This window comes from Oryx dammah, unplaced genomic scaffold (genome assembly GCF_014754425.2).
Source record: "Oryx dammah isolate SB20612 unplaced genomic scaffold, SCBI_Odam_1.1 HiC_scaffold_29, whole genome shotgun sequence".
Lineage (NCBI taxonomy): Eukaryota > Metazoa > Chordata > Mammalia > Artiodactyla > Bovidae > Oryx > Oryx dammah.
The window spans coordinates 87,981,836-88,004,585 of record NW_024070213.1 but is presented as its reverse complement, the minus strand read 5'-3'; the positions used below and the strand labels follow the sequence as shown (position 1 = coordinate 88,004,585).

General features: G+C 41.5%; 1 protein-coding gene and 1 long non-coding RNA gene across 2 annotated transcripts in view; one reads left to right on the top strand and one right to left on the bottom strand.

The window, feature by feature from the left end:
- LOC120858222 overlaps positions 1–22,750 on the top strand; it is a 182,691-nt gene that overhangs the window by 4,783 nt on the left and 155,158 nt on the right. The window lies entirely within an intron of this gene.
- DIP2B (disco interacting protein 2 homolog B) overlaps positions 1–22,750 on the bottom strand; it is a 228,540-nt gene that overhangs the window by 89,732 nt on the left and 116,058 nt on the right. The window contains exon 3 of the mRNA XM_040234023.1: positions 3,710–3,838. Coding sequence (XP_040089957.1) covers positions 3,710–3,838 — 129 coding nt within the window. The remainder of the gene's footprint in view (positions 1–3,709; positions 3,839–22,750) is intronic.

Here is a 22,750-nt window from a genome sequence, read left to right as displayed (position 1 = left end):
GGACTGTAGTCTACCAGGCTCCTCCGTCCATGGGATTTTCCAGGCAAGAATACTGGAGTGGGGTGCCATTTCCTTCTCCTGATATAGCTACTTTTTAAAAGTCCTTTTTTTGTTTTTGTTTTGTTTGAGGTGGCTAACTGCTGAAAAGATTAACACTGAAGAAATTGTCACAATGACTTACCACCCAATCACTTACCATCTCAGAGATTAATTGTGTATTTTCTACACAATTGGGACCACAAAACGTGTGTGTAGAAAACTGCATCCTGCTTTGATGGGCAGGAAAAGGAGGTACTAAGTAAGTGCATTTGAAAGGTCAGACCCTTTTGCCTAAGCACAAAGAATACAATCAGGTCAGAAAATCTAAACTCTGAATAAATGTAAGCTCTTTATGCCATGTCTGAAACATGAAATACTAAGTTCGATTATGACTGGTTGAGATGTTGTAGGTGTTAATAAGTCTCTACCAAATAAGAGAGGAGTTTCAAGTTTGAAATCAATGTCAAGCCCTTTCTGTGTACTTTAATCTGAATGCTTATAATTTTTCCTAAGCATACCCTCCATTCTTAAGTTAATTTTGCACGTGACATGTAAATATAAGCCTTCCTATGAATGGAGTAGCAAAGACGTGAAGTTCAACTCTGATAAATTTCTACAACTTCTTTGCTCTATTTCTGCGGCTACTGTTCAGTTCAGTTCAGTTCATCTTCTTACTCATGGAAGCCAGAATTTGCAGCGTGCGCTGAGTTTTTCTCTGCTATTTAGTTAGGCATTTCCTTCTACTTTTAAAAATGTCATTTTTAGCCAAAATTCATGCTTGCGGGCCTCCTCTTTCACGTTCCTCCTCATAACAGCATTGCAGAACTTTTATTATCTTCAGGGTTTTCAAATCGCCTTTGTTCCCTTTACCTCCTCTCTGGCCTCCTCAGTACTACTCCCCCTGGCTAAAGTCCCAGTGACACAAATATCCAAAACCCAACTACTGAACCCTCCCTCCTCAATATCCCTGGCACCTAACCAAGAGTCTCCACAGTCTGCTAACCAGTGTATGATTCAGACTACACTTTCTGATACTGGGGTAAGTCTGAAAGTACTGATGGAAAAGATACTTGGGTTTTACTGGCTCAGTGGTAAAGAATCCGCCTGCAATGCAGGAAACACAGGTTTGATCTCTGGGTCGGGAGATCCCCAAGAGAAAGAAATGGCAACCCACTCCAGTATTCTTGCCTGAGAAATCCCCTGGACAGAAGCCTGACAGGCACAGGCCAGGGGTCTCAAAAGAATTGCATGTGACTTAGTGACTAAACAACAAAGGTGAAGGTCAGAATTTTACACTACTGAATGAGCTCACTAAAGACTTTTTTCTCTGTGTAATCAGCTTGGACACAGAGTGTAGAGAATCGTCTTTGGGGTTCCTTACTAACTTTTTTGTTAAATGCTGTAAGAACAAGCAAAAAACTTCCCAGCAGGCCTGGGGTGAGTGCTATAGCGGTTAAAAGCCTTCCAGGGTGGTGAGAAGTCACTACTGCCGCACCTGAGCCCCAGCCTCTAAAGGCAACACCGGGTGCTGGGGAACCCACCTGGGGGCTTGGCGACAAACAGGAGCTCCTGATTAGCTTTTTCAAATCCAGCCTTACCTCCCTCTGATTCATGCCCTAACGAATACTACTTTTATACCTTCCTTTCTCCGAAATATGTATTTAACTCTTACATGTGTTAGGCCCTGTGCAGCTGGCCCAAGCTACTAGAACAAATTACAAATCTATGTTCCTGCTCTGCTAAAAATTCTTCAGTGGTATTCAAGATTCCTCAAGATTTGCCCGCTGATTATCTTTTCAGCTTCATCTCCCACCTCTTTCTGGGTCCTTGCTTTCTAGGTTTCAGCCATAATGAACTATTTTCAGGTTTACTATCTGATGTTATTTCCCTAACTTTGTCTGCCATGACATGGTTCAGATGTCTTAGCCTCAGAGAAAGCCTCTTATCAATCAGCCCCAGGTTAGGTACAAAGGAAAATTCTGTGTGGTGTGTAATTTCTATTTTTCTGACGGAACACTTTTCACTCCTTCCTTCCTTCCATTGTGTGAAAATACATATCTAATAATAGCAGCTCATAAAATAACTGTGCTTTCCCTCATTTCCTCTAAAGCTGTTTTCTTGAGGGTGTGATACACACCCTGTTTTTCAATTCAAGAAAAGGATAAGGTAACCTTGGTTGATAACGGAGGGGGCGGGGGTGGGAATCTGGAGAAAGTAAAATAACATTCCAGTTAGTCTTTTGGCTTAATTCTGCTGGTTCTTAAACAGTAACTGTGCTACAGAGACTATCCTAGCGCAGAGGACAGTAGGTGGATGTGGGACAGGCTTACTACCACATACCCCGAGGCCTATGACTCACTTCTGCTTGTCAGTGCTGGACGTGGTGTAGCTGGAGTGTGCCCCCACAGCCAGCCACAACACATCGCCTTTTCTTTTACCATGGGTATTTTCTGGGTGAGGAGAAATAAAGTTTATGGGTTTCAGGTCAGTTCAGTCACTCAGTCATGTCCAACTCTTTGCAACCCCATGGACTGCCACACACCAGGCTTCCCTGTCCATCACCAACTCCCAGAGCTTGCTCAAACTAATGTCCATCAAATCGGTGATGTCATCCAACCATCTCATCCTCTTGATGGTGGGAGGAGACCCCTTCTCCTCCCACCTTCAATCTTTCCCAGCATCAGGGTCTTTTCTAAGGAGTCAGTTCTGCGCATCAGGAGGCCAAAGTATTGGAGTTTTAGCTTCAGCATCAGTTCTTCCAAAGAATATTCAGGACTGATTTCCTTTAGGACTGAGTGGTTTGGTTTCTATGCAGTCCAAGGGACTCTCAAGAATCTTCTCCAACACCATAGTTCAAAACCATCACTCCCTCGGCGCTCAACTTTCTTTATAGTCCAACTTTCATATCCATACATGACTACTGGAAAATCATAGCTTTGACTAGATGGACCTTTGTCAGCAAAGTAATGTCTCTGCTTTTTAATATGCTGTCTAGGTTTGTCATAGCTTTTCTTCCAAGGAGCAAGCGTCTTTTAATTTCATGGCTGCAGTCATCATCTGTAGTGATTTTGGAGCCCCCCAAAATAAAGTCTCTCACTATTTCCCCATCTATTTACCATGAAGTGATGGGACCAGTTGCCATGATCTTCGTTTTTTGAATGTTGAGTTTTAAGCCAGCTTTTTCACTTGCTTTCACTTTCATCAAGGGGCTCATCAATTCCTCTATGCTTTTTTATGGGTTTACCAATCTGAAATTTCACTGTTAAGTTTCTGTTCCAGCTCCATGAGTCAAGAGACTAATCAATAGCCCTGAAAAACACAGAAAGACCTGCCTCTTCCAAGAGAGTCTACTGAGCTTTCCTAGTAGCATCTCAGGAGACCCCTGCCCTCTGCCTTCTTATTTATTTATTCACACTGCCTTTGTACTTGCCTGGCTCCCCTGCTGGCCTTGACGGCAGACATGTTTTATTTGGGGCTATAACCCCAGCAAATAAGAGTACCTACTACATCTGGCATGTAACAAGTACTCAACAAATGGCTGATGAATGAATTAATATAGACCTGTTAGCACTTCAAGAGAAAAAAATAAACATTAGGAGCTCTCAGGACGTACAGTTCACACTACAGTAGGTAACAACGGTTCCAGCAGTAACTTTCAGTTCCCTCTCACCTGATCGGTATCGTTCATCCCTGGCTCCCCCAGATCGACTTCGATGATACTTAGAAGGAGCGGAAGTTGGAGCTGCAGATGGAGCAGGTGTTTGGTTTCTATGTTCCTTCTGTACTGATGAATCAGTTTCTAAAAAAGGAAGTTTTGAAAATGGTTATAACAATAATAACTAACATTTTCTGAGCACTTTACAGCATTTCGACAACACTCTGAGGTAGGTAACACTACCCATCTACAGTAGTAGTATTCAATACACATACGTTTAAAAAAAAAAATACAAAGGCATCCAGACTAAAACAAAACAAAACAGAACATTATCTTGACAACGTAATTGTCAACAGGTGATTGGAGATGTAAGCAGGTGAAAAGGAGAGACTCCACAAACTGGGAGGATGGGGGATACAGTGGGTGTACATGACCCCCTAATCCTGTACAGTTGCAGAAAACATAGCTTGGGAAGCATTAGTCTCCCTACCATAAGTTACTCCAAATAAACATGTCATTAAAACAAAACTAGAGTGCTTACTGTGCAAACACAGCTTCAAGTCAAGTCTTACTAGCCCCTCTTCCAACCGAAGGCATCACCGAACTTAACCCTTTCCAGTCCCTGGCCTGTCCCCACATTCTGTCCTCCCAACATTTACTGTTTTGCATCAAGAATATGGGGAAGACTGCAATCCTATTCCTGGGCATATATCTGGAGAAAAACATGATTCAAAAGGATACATGTACCGGTTCACTGCAGCACTGTTTACAATAGCCAAGACATGGAAGCAACCTAATGTCCATCAGAAGAGGAACAGCTAAAGAAGATGTGGTACATATATACAGTGGAATATTACTCAGCCATTAAAAGGAATAAAATCATGCCACTGCCATTTGCAACAACATGGATGGACATAGAGAGTGTCATACTGAAGACAGAGAAGGAGAAATACCATATGGCACCCCTTATATGTGGAGTCAATGAAGAAATGATAACAAATAAACTTACTTACAAAACAGACTCACAGACTTAGAAAACAAACTTACGGCTATTGGGGGAAAGAATGGGAGCTTGGGATGGTCATGTACACACTGCTACATTCAAAGTGGATAACCAACAAGGACCTGCTGTACAGCACATGGAACTCTGCTCAATGATATGTGCCAGCCTGGATGGGAAGAAGGTTTGGAGGAGAATGGATACATGTATGTGTATGGCTAAGTCCCTTCGCTGTCACCTGAAACTACCACAATATTGTTAATCAACTATACCCAAATACAAAATAGAAAAATATGAGGGGGGATATGGAGAAGAGAAAATAAGCAGGGAAAATAAGCAGAAGAAAAATACTTTGTTCTGATATTTTCCTACCTTTTTTTTTTTTCAAATGGTATTAGCTCCCAAGTCATAATTTTTTAAAATTGTAGTAAGAATATTTAACACGAGATGTAATCTTTTAACAAATTAAGTGTATAATATGGTACTGTAAACTATAGGAATGATGTTACACAGCACCTTCAGAACTTACTCATCTTGTATAGTTAATACCTTTACCCCCTGAGTAGCAATTCCCCATTTCCCCCACTCCCCAGCCTCTGGCAGCCACCATTCTACCCTCTGCCTCTATGAGTTTAACTATTTTGATTCTTTGTTCTTCTGTGATTCACTAAGTTTCATGTCCTCCAGGTTCATCCATGTTGTTATATATTACGAAATTTTCTTATTTTGAGGTGTATTTTAAGTTTCTTCAGTAGCATTTACCTGTGCTCAGAAAGGTACTGGTCATAGCAAACACCCTCTTCCAATAACACAAGAGAAGACCCTACACGTGGACATCACCAGATAATCAACACCGAAATCAGACTGATTATATTTTTTGCAGCCAAAGACGGAGAAACACTATACAGTCAGCAAAAACAAGACCAGGAGCTGACTGTGGCTCAGATCATAAACTCCTTATTGCCAAATTCAGACTTAAATTGAAGAAAGTAGGGAAAACCACTAGACCATTCAGGTATGACCTAAATCAAATCCCTTATGATTATATAGTGGAAGTGAGAAATAGATTTAAGGGCCTAGATCTGATAGATAGAGTGCCTGATGAACTATGGACGGAGATTCGTGACACTGTACAGGAGACAGGGATCAAGACCATCCCCATGGAAAAGAAATGCAAAAAAGCAAAATGGCTGTCTGGGGAGGCCTTACAAATAGCTGTGAAAAGAAGAGAGGCGAAAAGCAAAGGAGAAAAGGAAATATATACACATCTGAATGCAGAGTTCCAACAAGGAGAGATAAGAAAGCCTTCCTCAGGAATCAATGCAAAGAAATAAAGGAAAACAACAGAATGGGAAAGACTAGAGATCTCTTCAAGAAAATTAGAGATACCAAGGGAACATTTCATGCAAAGATGGGCTCGATAAAGGGCAGAAATGGTATGGACCTAACAGAAGCAGAAGATATTAAGAAGAGGTGGCAAGAATACACAGAACTGTACAAAAAAGATCTTCACAACCAAGATAATCATGATGGTGTGATCACTCACCTAGAGCCACATACTGGAATGTAAAGTCAAGTGAGCCTTAGAAAGCATCACTATGAACAAAGCTAGTGGAGGTGATGGAATTCCAGTTGAGCTCTTTCAAATCGTGGAAGATGATGCTGTGAAAGTGCTGCACTCAATACGCCAGCAAATCTGGAAAACTCAGCCATGGCCACAGGACTGGAAAAGGTCAGTTTTCATTCCAATCCCAAAGAAAGGCAATGCCAAAGAATGCTCAAACTACTGCATAATTGCACTCATCTACACCCTAGTAAAGTAATGCTCAAAATTCTCCAAGCCAGGCTTCAGCAGTACGTGAACCATGAACTTCCAGATGTTCAAGCTGGTTTTAGAAAGGGCAGAGGAACCAGAGATCAAATTGCCAACATCCGCTGGATCATGGAAAAAGCAAGAGAGTTCCATAAAAACATCTATTTCTGCTTTATTGACTATGCCAAAGCCTTTGACTGTGTGGATCACAATAAACTGTGGAAAATTCTGAAAGAGATGGGAATACCAGACCACCTGACCTGCCTCTTGAGAAACCTACATGCAGGTCAGGAAGGAACAGTTAGAACTGGACATGGAACAACAGACTGTTCCAAATAGGAAAAGGAGTACGTCAAGGCCGTATATTGTCACCCTGCTTATTTAACTTATATGCAGAGTTATAATGAGAAATGCTTGGCTGGAAGAAGCACAAGCTGGAGTCAAGATTGCTGGAAGAAATATCAATAACCTCAGATATGCAGATGACACCACCCTTATGGCAGAAAGTGAAGAAGAACTAAAGAGCCTCTTGATGAAAGTGAAAGAGGAGAGTGAAAAAGTTGGTTTAAAGCTCAACATTCAGAAAACAAAGATAATGGCATCTGGTCCCATCACTTCATGGGAAATAGATGGGGAAACAGTGGAAACAGTGTCAGACTTTATTTTGGGGGGCTCCAAAATCACTGCAGATGGTGATTGCACCCATGAAATTAAAAGATGCTTACTCCTTGGAAGGAAAGTTATGACCAACCAAGACAGCATATTCAAAAGCAGAGACATTACTTTGCCAACTAAGGTCCGTCTAGTCAAGGGTATGGTTTTTTCAATGGTCATGTATGGATGTGAGAGTTGGACTGTGAAGAAAGCTGAGCGATGAAGAATTGATGCTTTTGAACTGTGGTGTTGGAGAAGTCTCTTGAGAGTCCCTTGGACTGCAAGGAGATCCAACCAGTCCATTCTAAAGAAGATCAGTCCTGGGTGTTCTTTGGAAGGACTGATGCTAAAGCTGAAACTCCAACACTTTGGCCACCTCATGTGAAGAGCTGACTCATGGGAAAAGACTCTGATGCTGGGAGGGATTGGGGGCAGGAGGAGAAGGGGACGAAAGAGGATGAGATGGCTGGATGGCATCACCGACTCGATGGACAGGAGTCTGGGTGAACTCCGGGAGTTGGTGATGGACAGGGAGGCCTGGTGTGCTGCAATTCACGGGGTCGCAAAGAGTCAGATGCGACTGAAGTGAACTGAACTGAGGAAGGTGTCATCTATCCAGACAACAGCTAAGAATTGGCTATGAAGCCAAAATATAAAAAAGCAGACTTAAAGTACAGTGTTCTGGGTAATGCAAGTATCAGCTCTACAAACCTCAGTAAAGGCTGAGGGGAATCACCGTGCTATAGGAACTGAGACGTGTAATAACAAAATCATATTGATTTTCAAAACTGGTTTGAGTGCTGGAGAAGCCATGTATAAGAAATTTAGTCTAGAGTTCCAGCTGAGCTCTGCATTCCATGTGATTGAAGCTATCTTGGACCTTTCAGACCTGGTGAAAATCACTTAGTGACTCCAGTTGGCACCATGTGGCCCATAAGAATCACCCAATGAGCCTTGCCCAAATTCCTGATCCACAAAGTCATAATATATAATAAAAAAAGGCTTCCTTTATTTTTTCATATACTGCTTTTAAGAAGACAAGAAACAGTATATTTCAGGGTGCTCTCTATATTAAAGTGCTTTTATGTACCTTTAAACATTTATTTTCCTAGTACCAGAGACTTTTATTATAAAAATTACATATTATCTGAGCAGAACAAATTTAAAAACTGAGACTTAAATGTAATGTCTGGGGTTGTAAATCAAGTTTTAATATTTTTAGGTTTTAATTTTTTAATCAATCTAAATCTTCTTGATAATCCACTTCACAGAAGACTTGTACTGATTCTTGATATATTCATACCTTATGTTATTTGTTAGTTTTATTTCTCTAGAATAGGGGTCAACAAACCATAGCCCATGTCTGTTTTCATATAAACAGTTTTATCAGAACATAACTACACACATCTGTTAATATATTGCCTACGTGAAGGCAGAGATGAATTACTGTGACAGAGACTGTATAGTCCTCAAAGTCTAAAATATTTACCATCTGGACCTTTACGGAAAAAGTTTCCCAGCTCCAGTCTGTAATAATAAATGCTACATTTAAGCGTTTGCTTTCTGCTAGGCACTGTGCATTTTGAATTTCACACATTTGATCTTATTTATTCCTCACAACAACCCTACAAAGGAAGAACTATCACTATCAACTTTTTACAGAAAAGAAACAGTGACATGGATTATTTTATCCAAAGTCACAAAGTCAGAGGATGGAAGTGCCAGGATTCAAACCCAAGTCTAACTCCACTGGTTCTCCTAAGAGGAAAGCAATCACAATTAATAACTTAGTATCAGCTCAGTTCAGTTGCTCAGTAGTGTCCAACTCTTTGTGACCCTATGAACCGCAGCATGCCAGCCTCCCTATCCATCACCAACTTCCAGCGTTTACCCAAACTCATGTCCATTGAGTTGGTGATGCCATCCAACCATCTCATCCTCTGTCGTCCCCCTCTTCTCCTGCCTTCAATCTTTCCCAGCATCAGGGTCTTTTCAAATGAGTCAGCTCTTCGCATCAGGTGGCCAGAATATTGGAGTTTCAGCTCCAACATCAGTCCTTCCAAAGAACACCCAGGACTGATCTCCTTTAGGATGGACTGGTTGGATCTCCTTGCAGTCCAAGGGACTCTCAAGAGTCTTCTCCAACACCACAGTTCAAAACCATCAATTTTTCGATGCTCAGCTTTCTTTATAGTCCAACTGTCGCATCCATACATGACCACTGGAAAAACCATAGCCTTGACTACAGACCTTTGTTGACAAAGTAATGTCTCTGCTTTTGAATATGCTATCTTGGTTGGTCATAACTTTCCCTCCAAGGAGTAAGCGTCTTTTAATTTCATTGCTGCAATCACCATCTGCAGTGATTTTGGAGCCCCCCCAAATAAAGACAGCCACTGTTTCCACTGTTTCCCCGTAATTTAGTATAGGATTTACAGTCAGTAGTTAAGAGAACATATTTTGTCCTTTTTTTTTTTTAAAGCACCTGCCTTCATGTAAAAGATTCTGCAAAAAGCCCCTCCCTCCAAAAGTAAAGTTTTCAGCCATTCACTACAGAAATTACTTAAAACATATTTCAATTAACTTTAGAGAATAAAAAGTAGAAAGGGGCTATTTTTATTTGTATGGTCAGATGATATATATAGGAAGAAAATCAGATTAGCACACATGAGCTACTTTGCCTGTAAACATGTACAGAGAAAATGGTTTGAATTAAACACTGAATTTAAAACACGACCTTTGCATTACTTTTTGGAGGTACAGTGAATATATAACTGAATTACCTGTCACTAATTTCTTTTTAATTAAATAAGCAGATTTGCTAGGATAAACCAAACTACCCTGCTAAGAAACATGGTACCTTCAAATTAGATAACTAACGATCCAAAGGATGAAAAGCAGGAATATGGATTCTCATTTCACAAAGGATGCTAACACACAATTGATATACCTTTTCTGATCCTCTCTCATTATGCTTTTACTTTGTATTTTTCCAATGTAGTTAATTAGGAAAAAGATAATATGGACTAAATAAAAATTTTTTACCAAGAAATGATCCGGAGGTGAGAAGGGAAGTGAGAGTTGATCTATCTGTTTGAGGAAGAACTAGAGAGAATGAACATTTCCACTGAGGATTATCTAGAGGTTATCATACATCAAACCACAAAGAAATGTAACACAAATACAGACATTTGATGAGAATTGAGTCAGATGACACTTAGCCAAGAGATCTGTGGAAACTGGTACCCGCCCCCCCCCCCAACAAAAAAAAAGCCTCACAACACACTATTCACCAATTCACCAAGCAACATTAGTATGATGCTCAGCAAAGTTTAGCTCAGTCTCCTTAGGAATTTAGTCTTCCAAATCGAGGAGGTCTCTTGGGTCTAAAATCATGACAGACATTTCGAGGTAGCTTGTCAGAAGTGAAACCGAAAGGCTGACTGGCAGTTTCAGTAAGTGGCTGACAAGTTGGTTCAGTGAGCATTCCTCAGGTGCCGAACACACGATGCCACAAACATACAGATTTCTGACAGAACAAGTGAGAAGAGAAGTCGCTCAGTCATGTCCGACTCTTTGCGACCCCATGGACTGTAGCCCACCAGGCTCTCCATCCATGGAATTTTCCAGGCAAGAGTACTGGAGTGGGTTGCCATTTCCTTCTCCACACTTGCTTCAAGTTCAAGAGAGGTGATATAAAAAACAAGAAGAATAAAAATTAATTCCTAGGAACTCAACCACTTTAAGTGTAACATGGGAGCTTAATAATGAAACTCTGCAGCTTATCTTTTTTAATGTGAATGATCACTCTCCAAGTTATTCTAAATTTTATCTTCTAAAAACTTCTATTTCCATTTACTGGAGTTTTTTTTTTTAAACATAAAGATTTCCAAATAGATTTCATTTGTGCCCTGAAAAAATGGAAAGCAAATGAAATAAAATGTCAACAGTAATTATCTCAGGGCAATGAGACTGGATGTTTTATTTTCCCATAGGCTTTACTGGGTTTCTATAATTTAGAAAAGTTCTCTTTTTCAGTATATAAAAAATAATATACGTTCATTATAGAACATCAAGATAATAGTTAAGTATAAAGAAAAAAATAAAAATGATTCTGGATTTTCTTAATTTGAAGGTCATACCAGAGAGAGCAGATTCTTACCAAAATAAGTTAAAATACTATCCAGTTTTCAGCTTCCTAGATAAATTACAACACTGTGAGCAGAATTTTCCAACCTTCTAAAACCAATTGTCTCCTTTTCCTTTCCCCCAAAGCAACTGGTAATTCAGTGCATATCTGAAGGTGAGAGGGAGGAAACTATGTCCTGGTTGGATTAAACAAATTTTGGATGGCTTATTGCTTACTTAGCTTCCTTGCCAGGGCAACAATGCATCACAGAAGGAAAGCAGGAAACACAGACCACCAGTCTCCTGAAAGAGGAGGAGAGGTCGGGGGGCACAGGGGCCCCGTAAGGTATTAACAGCACGCCCAGCGTCAGCTGGGCAGGCAAGATGCTGCTTAAAGACGAACCATGCCCTGGCCATGGCTTCACACTCAACCACATCTCAGGAATCACCTGGGGCCCAAAAGCAGAGCTTTCTATAGTTTGAATAAGATGTGCACTATTTCACTACCACAGTAAAAAGCGAAGAAAAAGCAAAGATGGAATTAACTACTAGTATCAACATGATTATGTATTAAATGCCATGAAAAGTGAAAAACTATGCAGACATATAAAAGGGTTTCAAGTGATAAAAGAACACAAAATCTTATGCATATTATTACAACTGTGTACGTAAAACTATCCACCTGTAATTAATTATATGGACTTTTATATATATAAAATGCCTTAAGTAGTCAGGATGAGGTAGTGATAGCTGCTGTGGAGAACTTTACCATTTCTTTACCATTTTGTTTACTGAAAGAGCTATGTGTAAAACCAAACTAATTTTAAAAGACACTGAATATAGGTTAAGTGCTGGAGGAGAGCTGCGAACCTCATAAATCAAGCCTTCTGCAAAACTTCTAAATTCTAGAGCAAAACATCCTTGAGCTTCAAAGAAAAGGATTACTGCTGATTACTACATACAGTGACCACTTCTGTTTAGGGGTTCCCGGACCTCTCAGTCTGTTATACACAGTATCCACTAGGGGTCACCCTTATGTTTAAATAGGGATGATAGAATGTTTAACAGTAAGTTTAAACAAATTTTCATTTCTTCTACAACACAAAGCCTCCTTTCTCAATGGTCAGCATGTACATAATTTACTGTTCTCTGACAGAAGAGACACCAGAGTCTCCCATGATTCTATTGTTGGAACATAACAACAATGATAACCTGGAAAAGAAGCTGATCTTTCGTATAAGCTATGCAAAATTTCCAATTCAGGTTTATCTTTCAACTCTGCCAATGATTTAACAGAAATTTCCATCTGCAAAAGTCATAGAGGGAAGGAGGATGTGTTCTGAGAACCAAGGAATACAGCGCTTCAACTTAGAGTGATCAAAGCAGACACACTCACTGGTCTCAGCGCCGGTGTCCAGAGAAGACACCTTTTTCTTTAATTTAGCACTCATAATAAATAAGTGATCATTCATTCCTGTGTATCTTCTACATCATGGTACGTGCTAAGAGGGAAAAAAACAAGGTTCTCTGAGCCTACACAATGAGGGATTTAATTTATACTAGAGTTTTAGGGGCAGTCTGTTAAAAGGAGACTGATGTAGGTTTCAGTTAGGCTTAGGAGTGGTGGGGGTGGGGGTGGGGGTGTTCCTGGGGGAGGAGCTTCTTTATACAAAAGCACAGTATTAGAAGTCCAGTGAGGGAGAGAAATCTTGACAAGTCTGAGGAAGGTCGAAGGGGCTGAAGCACAGTGAAAGAGATGGAGTGAGACAAAATGAGGCTGGAGAAGAAAAGCGGGGCCAGGTCACTTGTCCTAAACCAAAAGAGCAGCCTTTGAAGGGATTTGGACAGGAAATGACAAAATAACAATGATAATACAGTTCTATGGCTCTTTAAACTTTTGAAACACCATCTCATTTTATATTCACAATAACATTATCTGACAGTTATCATTAAGGAAGCAGGACACCCATCACAGATTAAATTTATTTTCCTACAGTGAGAGTGTGTCCATAGTCACCTTGAATCATTATATAAACAGAGCCTCCACTCCCATGTCCACCCTCCACCCTGGGTGAAGGTACCCTGAATCACTCAGAGATTCTTCCCTGGAAGCTCACTGAGGAGAGCCTTCCTCAGAAGGCTAAGTGGTTAACCAGCCTTGCTGCCTTACTCCCAGCCTGACTCCCTACCTTACTGCCAGTGGGTAGGGAGGAAAGAGTCTGCATTTCAAGTATGGAAAGGGGCCACCTGCCCATGGTGAATCCTAGGGGTGGATTCTGAGAAGGAGAGGAACTGGAGGTTCTGGGTCTGAGAAGCTTCCCAGGCCACTTGGCATCAGGAAAATAGCTGTGTGTGGGCTCAAAGAACACAATACCAAGAGCTTTGCCCTGAGAATTCAAGTGGGGTGTCCTGGCTGAGCCTAGCAGAGTGGGGTCCCTTCCTCAGAGTGGCTGAGGCAGGACCTAGATTGAGCACTGGGTTAGCATTACTGACCACAAAGTAAGGACTGGTTTTCAACAGCACCCCGTGAGGCACTGAGGGGCAGCAGCAGACAATGGGGCTCTTGACCCTTTCGGATGTGGAAGCTGCACTGACCACCTCTCCTCCTGCACTACCGGTGTCCCAGGGGGTTCCTGGATAATCCAAAAGGAAAGAGAAACCCCAAGAGAAAAACAGTGGACTTCCTTCTAATGAGGCATACGGGGACAAATAAGATTGTAACGCATGCTCTAGTTCATAGTGACTGTACTGCTGTCCAAATCTAGCAAATAAAAGGGCAGAACTGGGACTGGAATGTTCTTTTCATTATGCTGTGATCCTCACTTGGGAAGGAACTTCTGTATTAAAATGCGATAGTGGAAATACAACAGATCCCACCCTTCCACTCCCATCACAAAAAAAGCATAGAACTCTGTCTCAGTTCAGTTCAATAGCTCAGTCGTGTCCGACTCTTTGCAACCCCAGGAATGCTGCACACCAGGCTTCCCTATCCATCACCAACTCCTGGAGCCTACTCAAACTCATGCCCATCACATCAGTGACGCCATCCAACCATCTCATCCTCTGTCATCCCCTGCTGCTCCTGCCCTCAATCTTTCCCAGCATCAGAGTCTTTTCAAATGAGTCAGTTCTTTGTATCAGGTGGCCAAAGTATCGGAGTTTCAGCTTCAGCATGAGTCCTTCCAACGAATATTCAAGACTGATTTCCTTTAGGATAGACTGGCTGGATCTCCCTGCAGTCCAAGGGACTCTCAAGAGCCCAACACCACAGTTCAAAAGCATCAATTCTTCAGCACTGTCTAACTCTCACATTCATACATGACTACTGGAAAAACCACAGCTTTGACTAGAGGGACCTTTGTTAGTAAAGTAATGTCTCTGCTTTTTAATATGCTGTCTAGGTTGGTTATAGCTTTTCTTCCAAGGAACAAGCATTTTTTAATTTCATGGCTGCAGTCACCATCTGCAGTGATTCTGGAGCCCCCCAAAAGAAGGTCTCTCACTGTTTCCATTGTTTCCCCATCTATTTGCCATGAAGTGATAGGACCAGATGCCATGATCTTCATTTTCTGAATGTTGAGTTTTAAGCCAACTTCTTCACTCTCCTTTTTCACTTTCATCAAGAGGCTCTTTAGTTCTTCTTTGCTTTCTGCCATAAGGGTGGTGTCATCTGCCTAGGTGAGGTTATTGATATTTCTCCCGGCAATCTTGATTCCAGCTTGTGTTTCATCCAGTCTGGCATTTCACATGATGTACTCTGCATGTAAGTTAAATAAGCAGGGTGACAATATTCAGCCTTGACGTACTCCTTTTCCTATATGGAACCAGTCTGTTGTTACATGCCCAGTTCTAACTGTTCCTTCCTGACCTGCATACAGGTTTCTCAAGAGGCAGGTCAGGTGGTCTAGTATTCCCATCTCTTTCAGAATTTTCCACAGTTTGTTGTGATCTACACAGTCAAAGGCTTTGGTGTAGTCAATAAAGCAAAAGTAGATGTTTTTCTGGAACTCTCTTGCTTTTTCCATGATCCAGCAGATGTTGGCAATTTGATCACTGGTTCCTCTGCCTTTCTAAATCCAGCTTGGACATGTGGAAGTTCACAGTTCACATACTGTTGAAGCCTGGCTTGGAGAATTTTGAGCATTACTTTGCTAGCGAGTGAGATGTGTGCAATTGTGCAGTAGTTTGAGCATTCTTTGGCATTGCCTTTCTTTGGGATTGGAATGAAGACTGACCTTTTCCAGTCCTGTGGCCACTGCTGAGTTTTCCAAATTTGCTGGCATATTGAGTGCAACACTTTCACAGCATCATCTTCTAGGATTTGAAATAGCTCAACTGGAATTCCATTACCTCCACTAGCTTTGTTCGTAGTGATGCTTCCTAAGGCCCACTTGACTTCACATGCCAGGATGTCTGGCTCTAGGTGAGTGATCACACCATCATGGTTATCCGTCTACCTAATATTCACATATCTGGGAATGTTCTATAGCATTCCAAAACGCTGTTCTTGATTTCTACAGCCAGTTTCAGGTTCATGTCCCTTTGCATTTCCTCAGTATTTTGTTTAGAACTTTCTTACAGGGCTTTTTTCCCCTCTGTATTTTATGACTATTTGTATACCTATCTTATCTTTCCTATTAAAGTATAAATAAACGAGGTCAGAGATCTTAACTCATTTTGTATATCCTGCAGTAATTAACTGGGTCCTATACTGCAAGCACTCAAATTTTTGGTTAAGATAATTATGATCTTGTCTGTCTCTTCATTTCCACCAATGATAGGGGGAGTGGCTGGAAAAACCAAAGACAAAAATGAAGAGGCACCAACCGTTAATCTCAGCAGTCTGCTTATCTGTGTATCTCTAAGCCACACAACATTTATGCAAAAATTTGTGCCTCTCAAAATCTTCATACAATCATATGAGGTCATTAAGAAAAACAGGATCACAGACTATCCTTGAGAGGAGTTATCAGAGTCTTTAGAGAAAAAGGATAAAATTTCCAAGGCTTTCTTTTGTTTTGTTCTAACTTGGTTATATACACATTTGCACAATCTCAAAGGCAGGACTGAACTCAGAAGAGCTGTGATGGAAGGGCTGGGGAACAACTGGCAAGCTCAGAGTATGTACATACACTGGAATACTGGTGAGCAAATACCCTCCAGCAAAATAGGCAGCAACCACAAAAGGAATCTGAATTTGGGAAAAAACTTTGGATCACCAGTACTTCTTACCAGACAAGCTAGAAAATGCCAACACATAACCATATTCATAAACTGACATGCTGCTGCTACTGCTGCTGCTAAGTCACTTCAGTCGTGTCCGACTCTGTGCGACTCCATGGACGGCAGCCCACCAGCCTCTCCCGTCCCTGGGATTCTCCAGGCAAGAACACTGGAGTGGGTTGCCATTTCTTTCTCCAATGCATAAAAAGTGATAGTGAAGTCACTCAGTCGTGTCTGACTGTTAGTGACCCTATGGACTGTAGCCTACCAGGCTCCTCTGTCTATGGGATTCTCCAGGCAAGAGTACTGGAGCGGGGTGCCATTCTTACCCCTAAAAGGACAGTAGGTAAGGGCCTAGGGAAAAAAATAATTGAGGAAATCTAGGCCAGGAAGGAATATATAAAAGGTGAGATCCTCTTTTGAAGCAGAAGACAAATACAATTAAACGCAGTCAAAGACAGCAGGACAAAGTCAAAGGATGAAGGAAGAAAAACAAATACACAAAGGTCACAATGATCTCAAATACACGAAGACAGAATGGAATGTATACATCAATGCCATCAAAAACAGAAGCTGCACTAATGTCCTAAAGCAAAGGATGTGGGTCCAAGAGAAGATGCCTTGTTGGACTTCCCGGCAGTTTTAAACAGCGTAGAATTGCAAAACAGAGCTGACACAGGGCTCTACCTTGGAACCACCCAGAGAAGGGAGGCTGCCCAGTTAATCTAATCGGGCTGTGATAAGAGATCCTTTGATCAGCTTGCTGGTACACAGCCAGCAAAAGAGGCACTGACGTCTTTGAAATCTTTCAGATTGATAGAAATGATCTTTGTACAAGTTTTGAACAATCCTCAAATAGAAATGTACAGTTCAGTTCAGTTCAGTCGCTCAGTCGTGTCCGACTCTTTGCAACCCCATGAATCACAGCACGCCAGGCCTCCCTGTCCATCACCATCTCCTGGAGTTCACTCAGACTCACGTCCATCAAGTCAGTGATGTCATCCAGCCATCTCATCCTCAGTCGTCCCCTTCTCCTCCTGCCCCCAATCCCTCCCAGCATCAGAGTTTTTTCCAATGAGTCAACTCTTCGCATGAGGTGGCCAAAGTACTGGAGCTTCAGCTTTAGCATCATTCCTTCCAAAGAAATCCCAGGGTTGATCTCCTTAAGAATGGACTGGTTGGTCTACGGCCATACCACCCTGAACGCGCCCGATCTCGTAAGAATGGACTGGTTGGATCTCCTTGCAGTCCAAGGGACTCTCAAGAGTCTTCTCCAACACCACAGTTCAAAAGCATCAATTCTTCTGCGCTCAGCTTTCTTCACAGTCCAACTCTCACATCCATACATGACCACTGGAAAAACCATAGCTTTAGCTAGATGGACCTTAGTCAGCAAAGTAATGTCTCTGCTTTTCAATATACTATCTAGGTTGATCATAACTTTTCTTCCAAGGAGTAAGTGTCTTTTAATTTCATGGCTGCAGTCACCATCTGCAGTGATTTTGGAGCCCAAAAAAATAAAGTCTGACACTGTTTCTACTGTTTCCCCATCTATTTCCCATGAAGTGATGGGACCGGATGCCATGATCTTCATTTTCTGAATGTTGGCTTTAAGCCAATAGAAATGTTAGAATAAAGTATTCTGATTAAACATGGCAGAATAACACATCTCCCTATCCCTTACTCCTTCCCAAAACACCACTAGAAAGATAATGAAGGCCTATAGAGGGATAAGGGAACAATCAGTTCAGGAAGAGAGATGGCATGAAGAGTTGTCTCTAGAAATAATAAAATGATGGATTAACTGTTTAAAAAAAAAAAGGAAATGTAATCCTAGTAAACCAAGTGATTTCGTGGTGAATAACATTCACATAATCAAAATAAGGCAAGCACTGAATGCTGATTTAGCAATAACAAAAGAAACACACTGGACACACAGTGCACCATGAGTATGAGATGGGAGATGGGGAGCAAGGATAAAGGGAAAAGCAGTGTGTGGTATCCAGGTGGCTGGGGAGGAATGAGTAAGAAGGAAAAATTCTAATCTTTTATAGGAGGAAATGAATAAATGTCTCATGCTGGGGGCAAAAAAAGTCAAGAAGTACTTCTAAAACATTACACAGAAAGAGAGGTAAACACCAGAAGAAACGGTTAAAACAGTTCAAAGAAGTGGTCTCTGCAGAAGAGGAGGACACTGCTTATTTTTGTTGTTGTTACAATCCTCACAGTAGTATTTGATTATTTAAAACAGGTTCATTAATTTCATTTAAAAAATAAAAAGGTGAAGAGGAATGCTGACTCTCCAATGAAAATCAATATGCTCTGTACAATCTTTTGAGACTTAGTAGATCTAGACGAAAAGATTTACTGAAGGTGGAGACAAGCTGCCAGCACCAATAATTCTCCAGTCCGTAGAGGAGTCTGCTTCTTCATTACCTGACACTTTCACCTTCACAGATGTTTGTGCACTAGTCACACAGTCATGTCTGACTCTCGGCAACCCCATGGGCTGTAGCCCACCAGGCTCCTCTGTCCATGGGATTTCCCAAGCAAGAATACTGGAGTGGGTTGCCACTGCCTTCTCCAAAGGGATCTTCCTGACCCAGGGATAGAACCCACGTCTCCTGTACTGGCAGGTGGATTCTTTACCACTGTGCCACCTGGGAAGCCGATAGATGTTTATGCAAGGAAATATTTCTAAATTCTCAATGTTCCTTCTGTTTAGTTCCATCTACTATGTGCCAGATACTCATGCCACAAACTGGGGATGTAAAGAATTAAAAATAAAAGAAAATGTTCCTGATTTTAAAGACCTTACGAGTCCTATATGGGAAAAATACACATGAACAAATCATAATCTATGGGGCAGTCAGAGAAAGATTCTTAAAAATGCAACTCAGATCATGGGAGTGCGGACTGTTTGTGATAGAGCTGGTCAAGGAAGCCGTCTTAGTGATAGTCCTAGTTGAGCAAACTACTAGCAGACAAGAGAGCAAGCCAGGGGATCTCGGGCTGTCTCGTCCGATGCTAGTTGCCTGTCTCAACAGTACTTGGAACACAGAAAGCACTGAGTGAACACATGCTGACCTGAGGTTCTGTCGGCAACCTCACATCGCAACACAATAAACTCTTTTCTACTAAAGCCACTTGGAAATAATCAGCTGCTTGTATCCAACGTATCTTCAAGATTAGACTACAGCATCAGACTGGGATGCTTTCTCACTACAGAGACCTTTCATTTTCCTCTAACTCCAAGAATGGCCAAGAGTGACTAATTTACAGAGGAGTGAGAGCATATGTGGTCTGAAAATTCAGTTCTTTGGGCCATGCCAAAAGACAGTTAGTTTCTGGCCTCTTCTCTCTGTGAAGCTGCTAACTAAGGCATGTGGGAAGGTTTATATCTAGACTCTCGTAGCTTCCAGTGACTGAAAGATGTTCTATGGGTTACTGCTTTTGAAGAGCATATGGCTCAGAACAAGGAGATACAGGACTTTCCTGGTGGTCCAATGGTTAAGAATCTGCCTGCCACTGCAGGGACATGGATTGAATCCCTAGTATGGGAAGATTCCACATGCTGTTGGGCAGCTGAGTCCATGCGCCACAACTGCTGGAGCCCAGGCACCCTAGAGTCCACAAGGGGCAACAAGAGAAACTGTAACAGTGAGAAGCCCGCCCAGCACAGCCAGAGAGTAGCCCCCTGCTCACTGCAACCTGAGAAAAGGCCCTGCAGCAACGAAGACCCGGCACAGCCAAAAATACATAAACAACTGTTACAAGAACAAGGAGATAAGTACCTGCCACATCCTCATTTCTCCCTTGTCTCTCACAGGGAGAGCATCTTGAGGCCCTGGGTATGGTCTCAACCTTTATCAAGATATGAATTTCACACAGCCTGGCCCTTAAAAATCAGATAAAATTTGGGTTTGGTGTAAAGAAACAACAATCAGTTCCAATACTGGTAGGTTTAAGTGACTTTCAAGGGTAGTTTTGACACATCAGATTTTTGTCATACAGTAAGTTTAAAATTCAGCCCCTTAATTCCCTGTGGTGACAGTGAATTAAGCTACGTTTATTACCCCAAACTGTCCTTACTCAATTTCCACTAAGTATTTTCTTCAACCTTGTGTTCTCGTCCCTATTTCCCCATTTTTCCTGTTAGACTGCTTTTTTTTCTGAAGTCCTAGTTTAAAGATTTATGTAACATTTGAAAAAACAATCTAAATTATACATAAATATGCACCCCAGATAACTCCAGATCAATTCTGTACAGAAAATCACTCACTAAATTTTTAGATAAGCATGTGCACGTACCTGTTCTAGCAGTACAATGTTGCAGGCAGTATTAATTTTTTCTTTCAAGAGAGATTAGTGGAGAATGTTACTTTTATACACTATACTCAAGGAGTCACCCTCAATGGAGCACCTCACAACTGGAAACAATGAAATCCAACAAGAGGACAGTGTCTGAAAAAGGTTGAATCCCCCTAGAAGTAAGAAGTAGCAAACTCCTACTAAAAGTGTTAAACTGACTTTCATTTAATTCTAGTCAATAAGCTTAAAATCTGGGCTTCCCAGAGGCTGAGCGGTGAAGCATCCACATGCAATGCAGGAGACTCAGGTTCGATCCCTGGCTCGAGAAGATCTCCTGGAGTAGCAAATGGCTACCCGCTACAGTATTCTTGCAGGGAGAACCCCACGGGCAGAGGAGCACGGTAGGCTACAGTCCATAGCGTTGTAGAGAGTTGGACATAACTGAGAATGCATGCATGCAGGCATAAAACCTTCATTAAATCCAGCGTCATATAAAAAAAAAAAACACAAACTAAATACCTCCTTCAAAATCTACAAAGATACATGAGGTAAAAATGTCGAAGGATAATCTTTTCTTTTGCTACAGAACCTGTATGACATAACCAGCCCCTACAAACAATCCATTTCTGGGAAAGATTAATAGGTTTAAGAACAAAGGTGGGGAAAGTGATAAATGCAAATTAAGAAAGTTTTTTACCACTAAGAAACTCTGATTAAAATATGTAACTGTTGCAAGATGAACTTCAGGAAGAAGGAAATTGAACTGAGAGGAAAGAGTCATATATGCAAAGGAACAGTGAACAAAAAAACAGATATTAACTACTATTAATGGATCACAATAAACTGTGGAAGATTCTGAAAGAGATGAGAATACCAGACCACCTGACCTGCCTCTTGAGAAATCTGTATGCAGGTCAGGAAGCAACAGTTAGAACTGGACATAGAACAACAGACTGGTTCCAAATAGGAAAAGGAGTACGTCAAGGCTGTATATTGTCACCCTGCTTATTTAACTTCTATGCAGAGTACATCATGAGAAATGCTGGACTGGAAGAAACACAAGCTGGAATCAAGATTGCTGGGAGAAATATCAGTAACTTCAGATATGCAGATGACACCACCCTTATGGCAGAAAGTGAAGAGGAACTAAAAAGCCTCTTGATCAAAGTGAAAGAGGAGAGCGAAAAAGTTGACTTAAAGCTCAACATTCAGAAAACGAAGATAATGGCATCTGGTTCCATCACTTTATGGGAAATAGATGGGGAAACAGTAGAAACAGTGTCAGACTTTATTTTGGGGGGGCTCCAAAATCACTGCAGATGGTGATTGCAGCCATGAAATTAAAAGACGCTTACTCCTTGAAAGAAAAGTTATGACCAACCTAGATAATATATTCAAAAGCAGAGACATTACTTTGCTGACTAAGGTCCATCTAGTCAAGGCTATGGTTTTTCCAGTGGTCATGTATGGATGTGAGAGTTGGACTGTGAAGAAGGCTGAGCACTGAAGAATTGATGCTTTTGAACTGTGGTGTTGGAGAAGACTCTTGAGAGTCCCTTGGACTGCAAGGAGATCCAACCAGTCCATTCTGAAGGAGATCAGCCCTGGGATTTCTTTGGAAGGAATGATGCTAAAGCTGAAACTCCAACACTTTGGCCACCTCATGCGAAGAGTTGACTCATTGGAAAAGACTCTGATGCCGGGAGGGATTGGGGGCAGGAGGAGCAGGGGACGACCGAGGATGAGATGGCTGGATGGCATCACTGACTCGAAGGACGTGAATCTGAGTGAACTCCGGGAGTTGGCGATGGACAGGGAGGCCTGGTGTGCTGCAATTCATGGGGTCGCAAAGAGTCGGACATGACTGAGCGACTGAACTGACCTACACAGAACAATAATAACTAATAATTGAGGGGTATGTAGACAA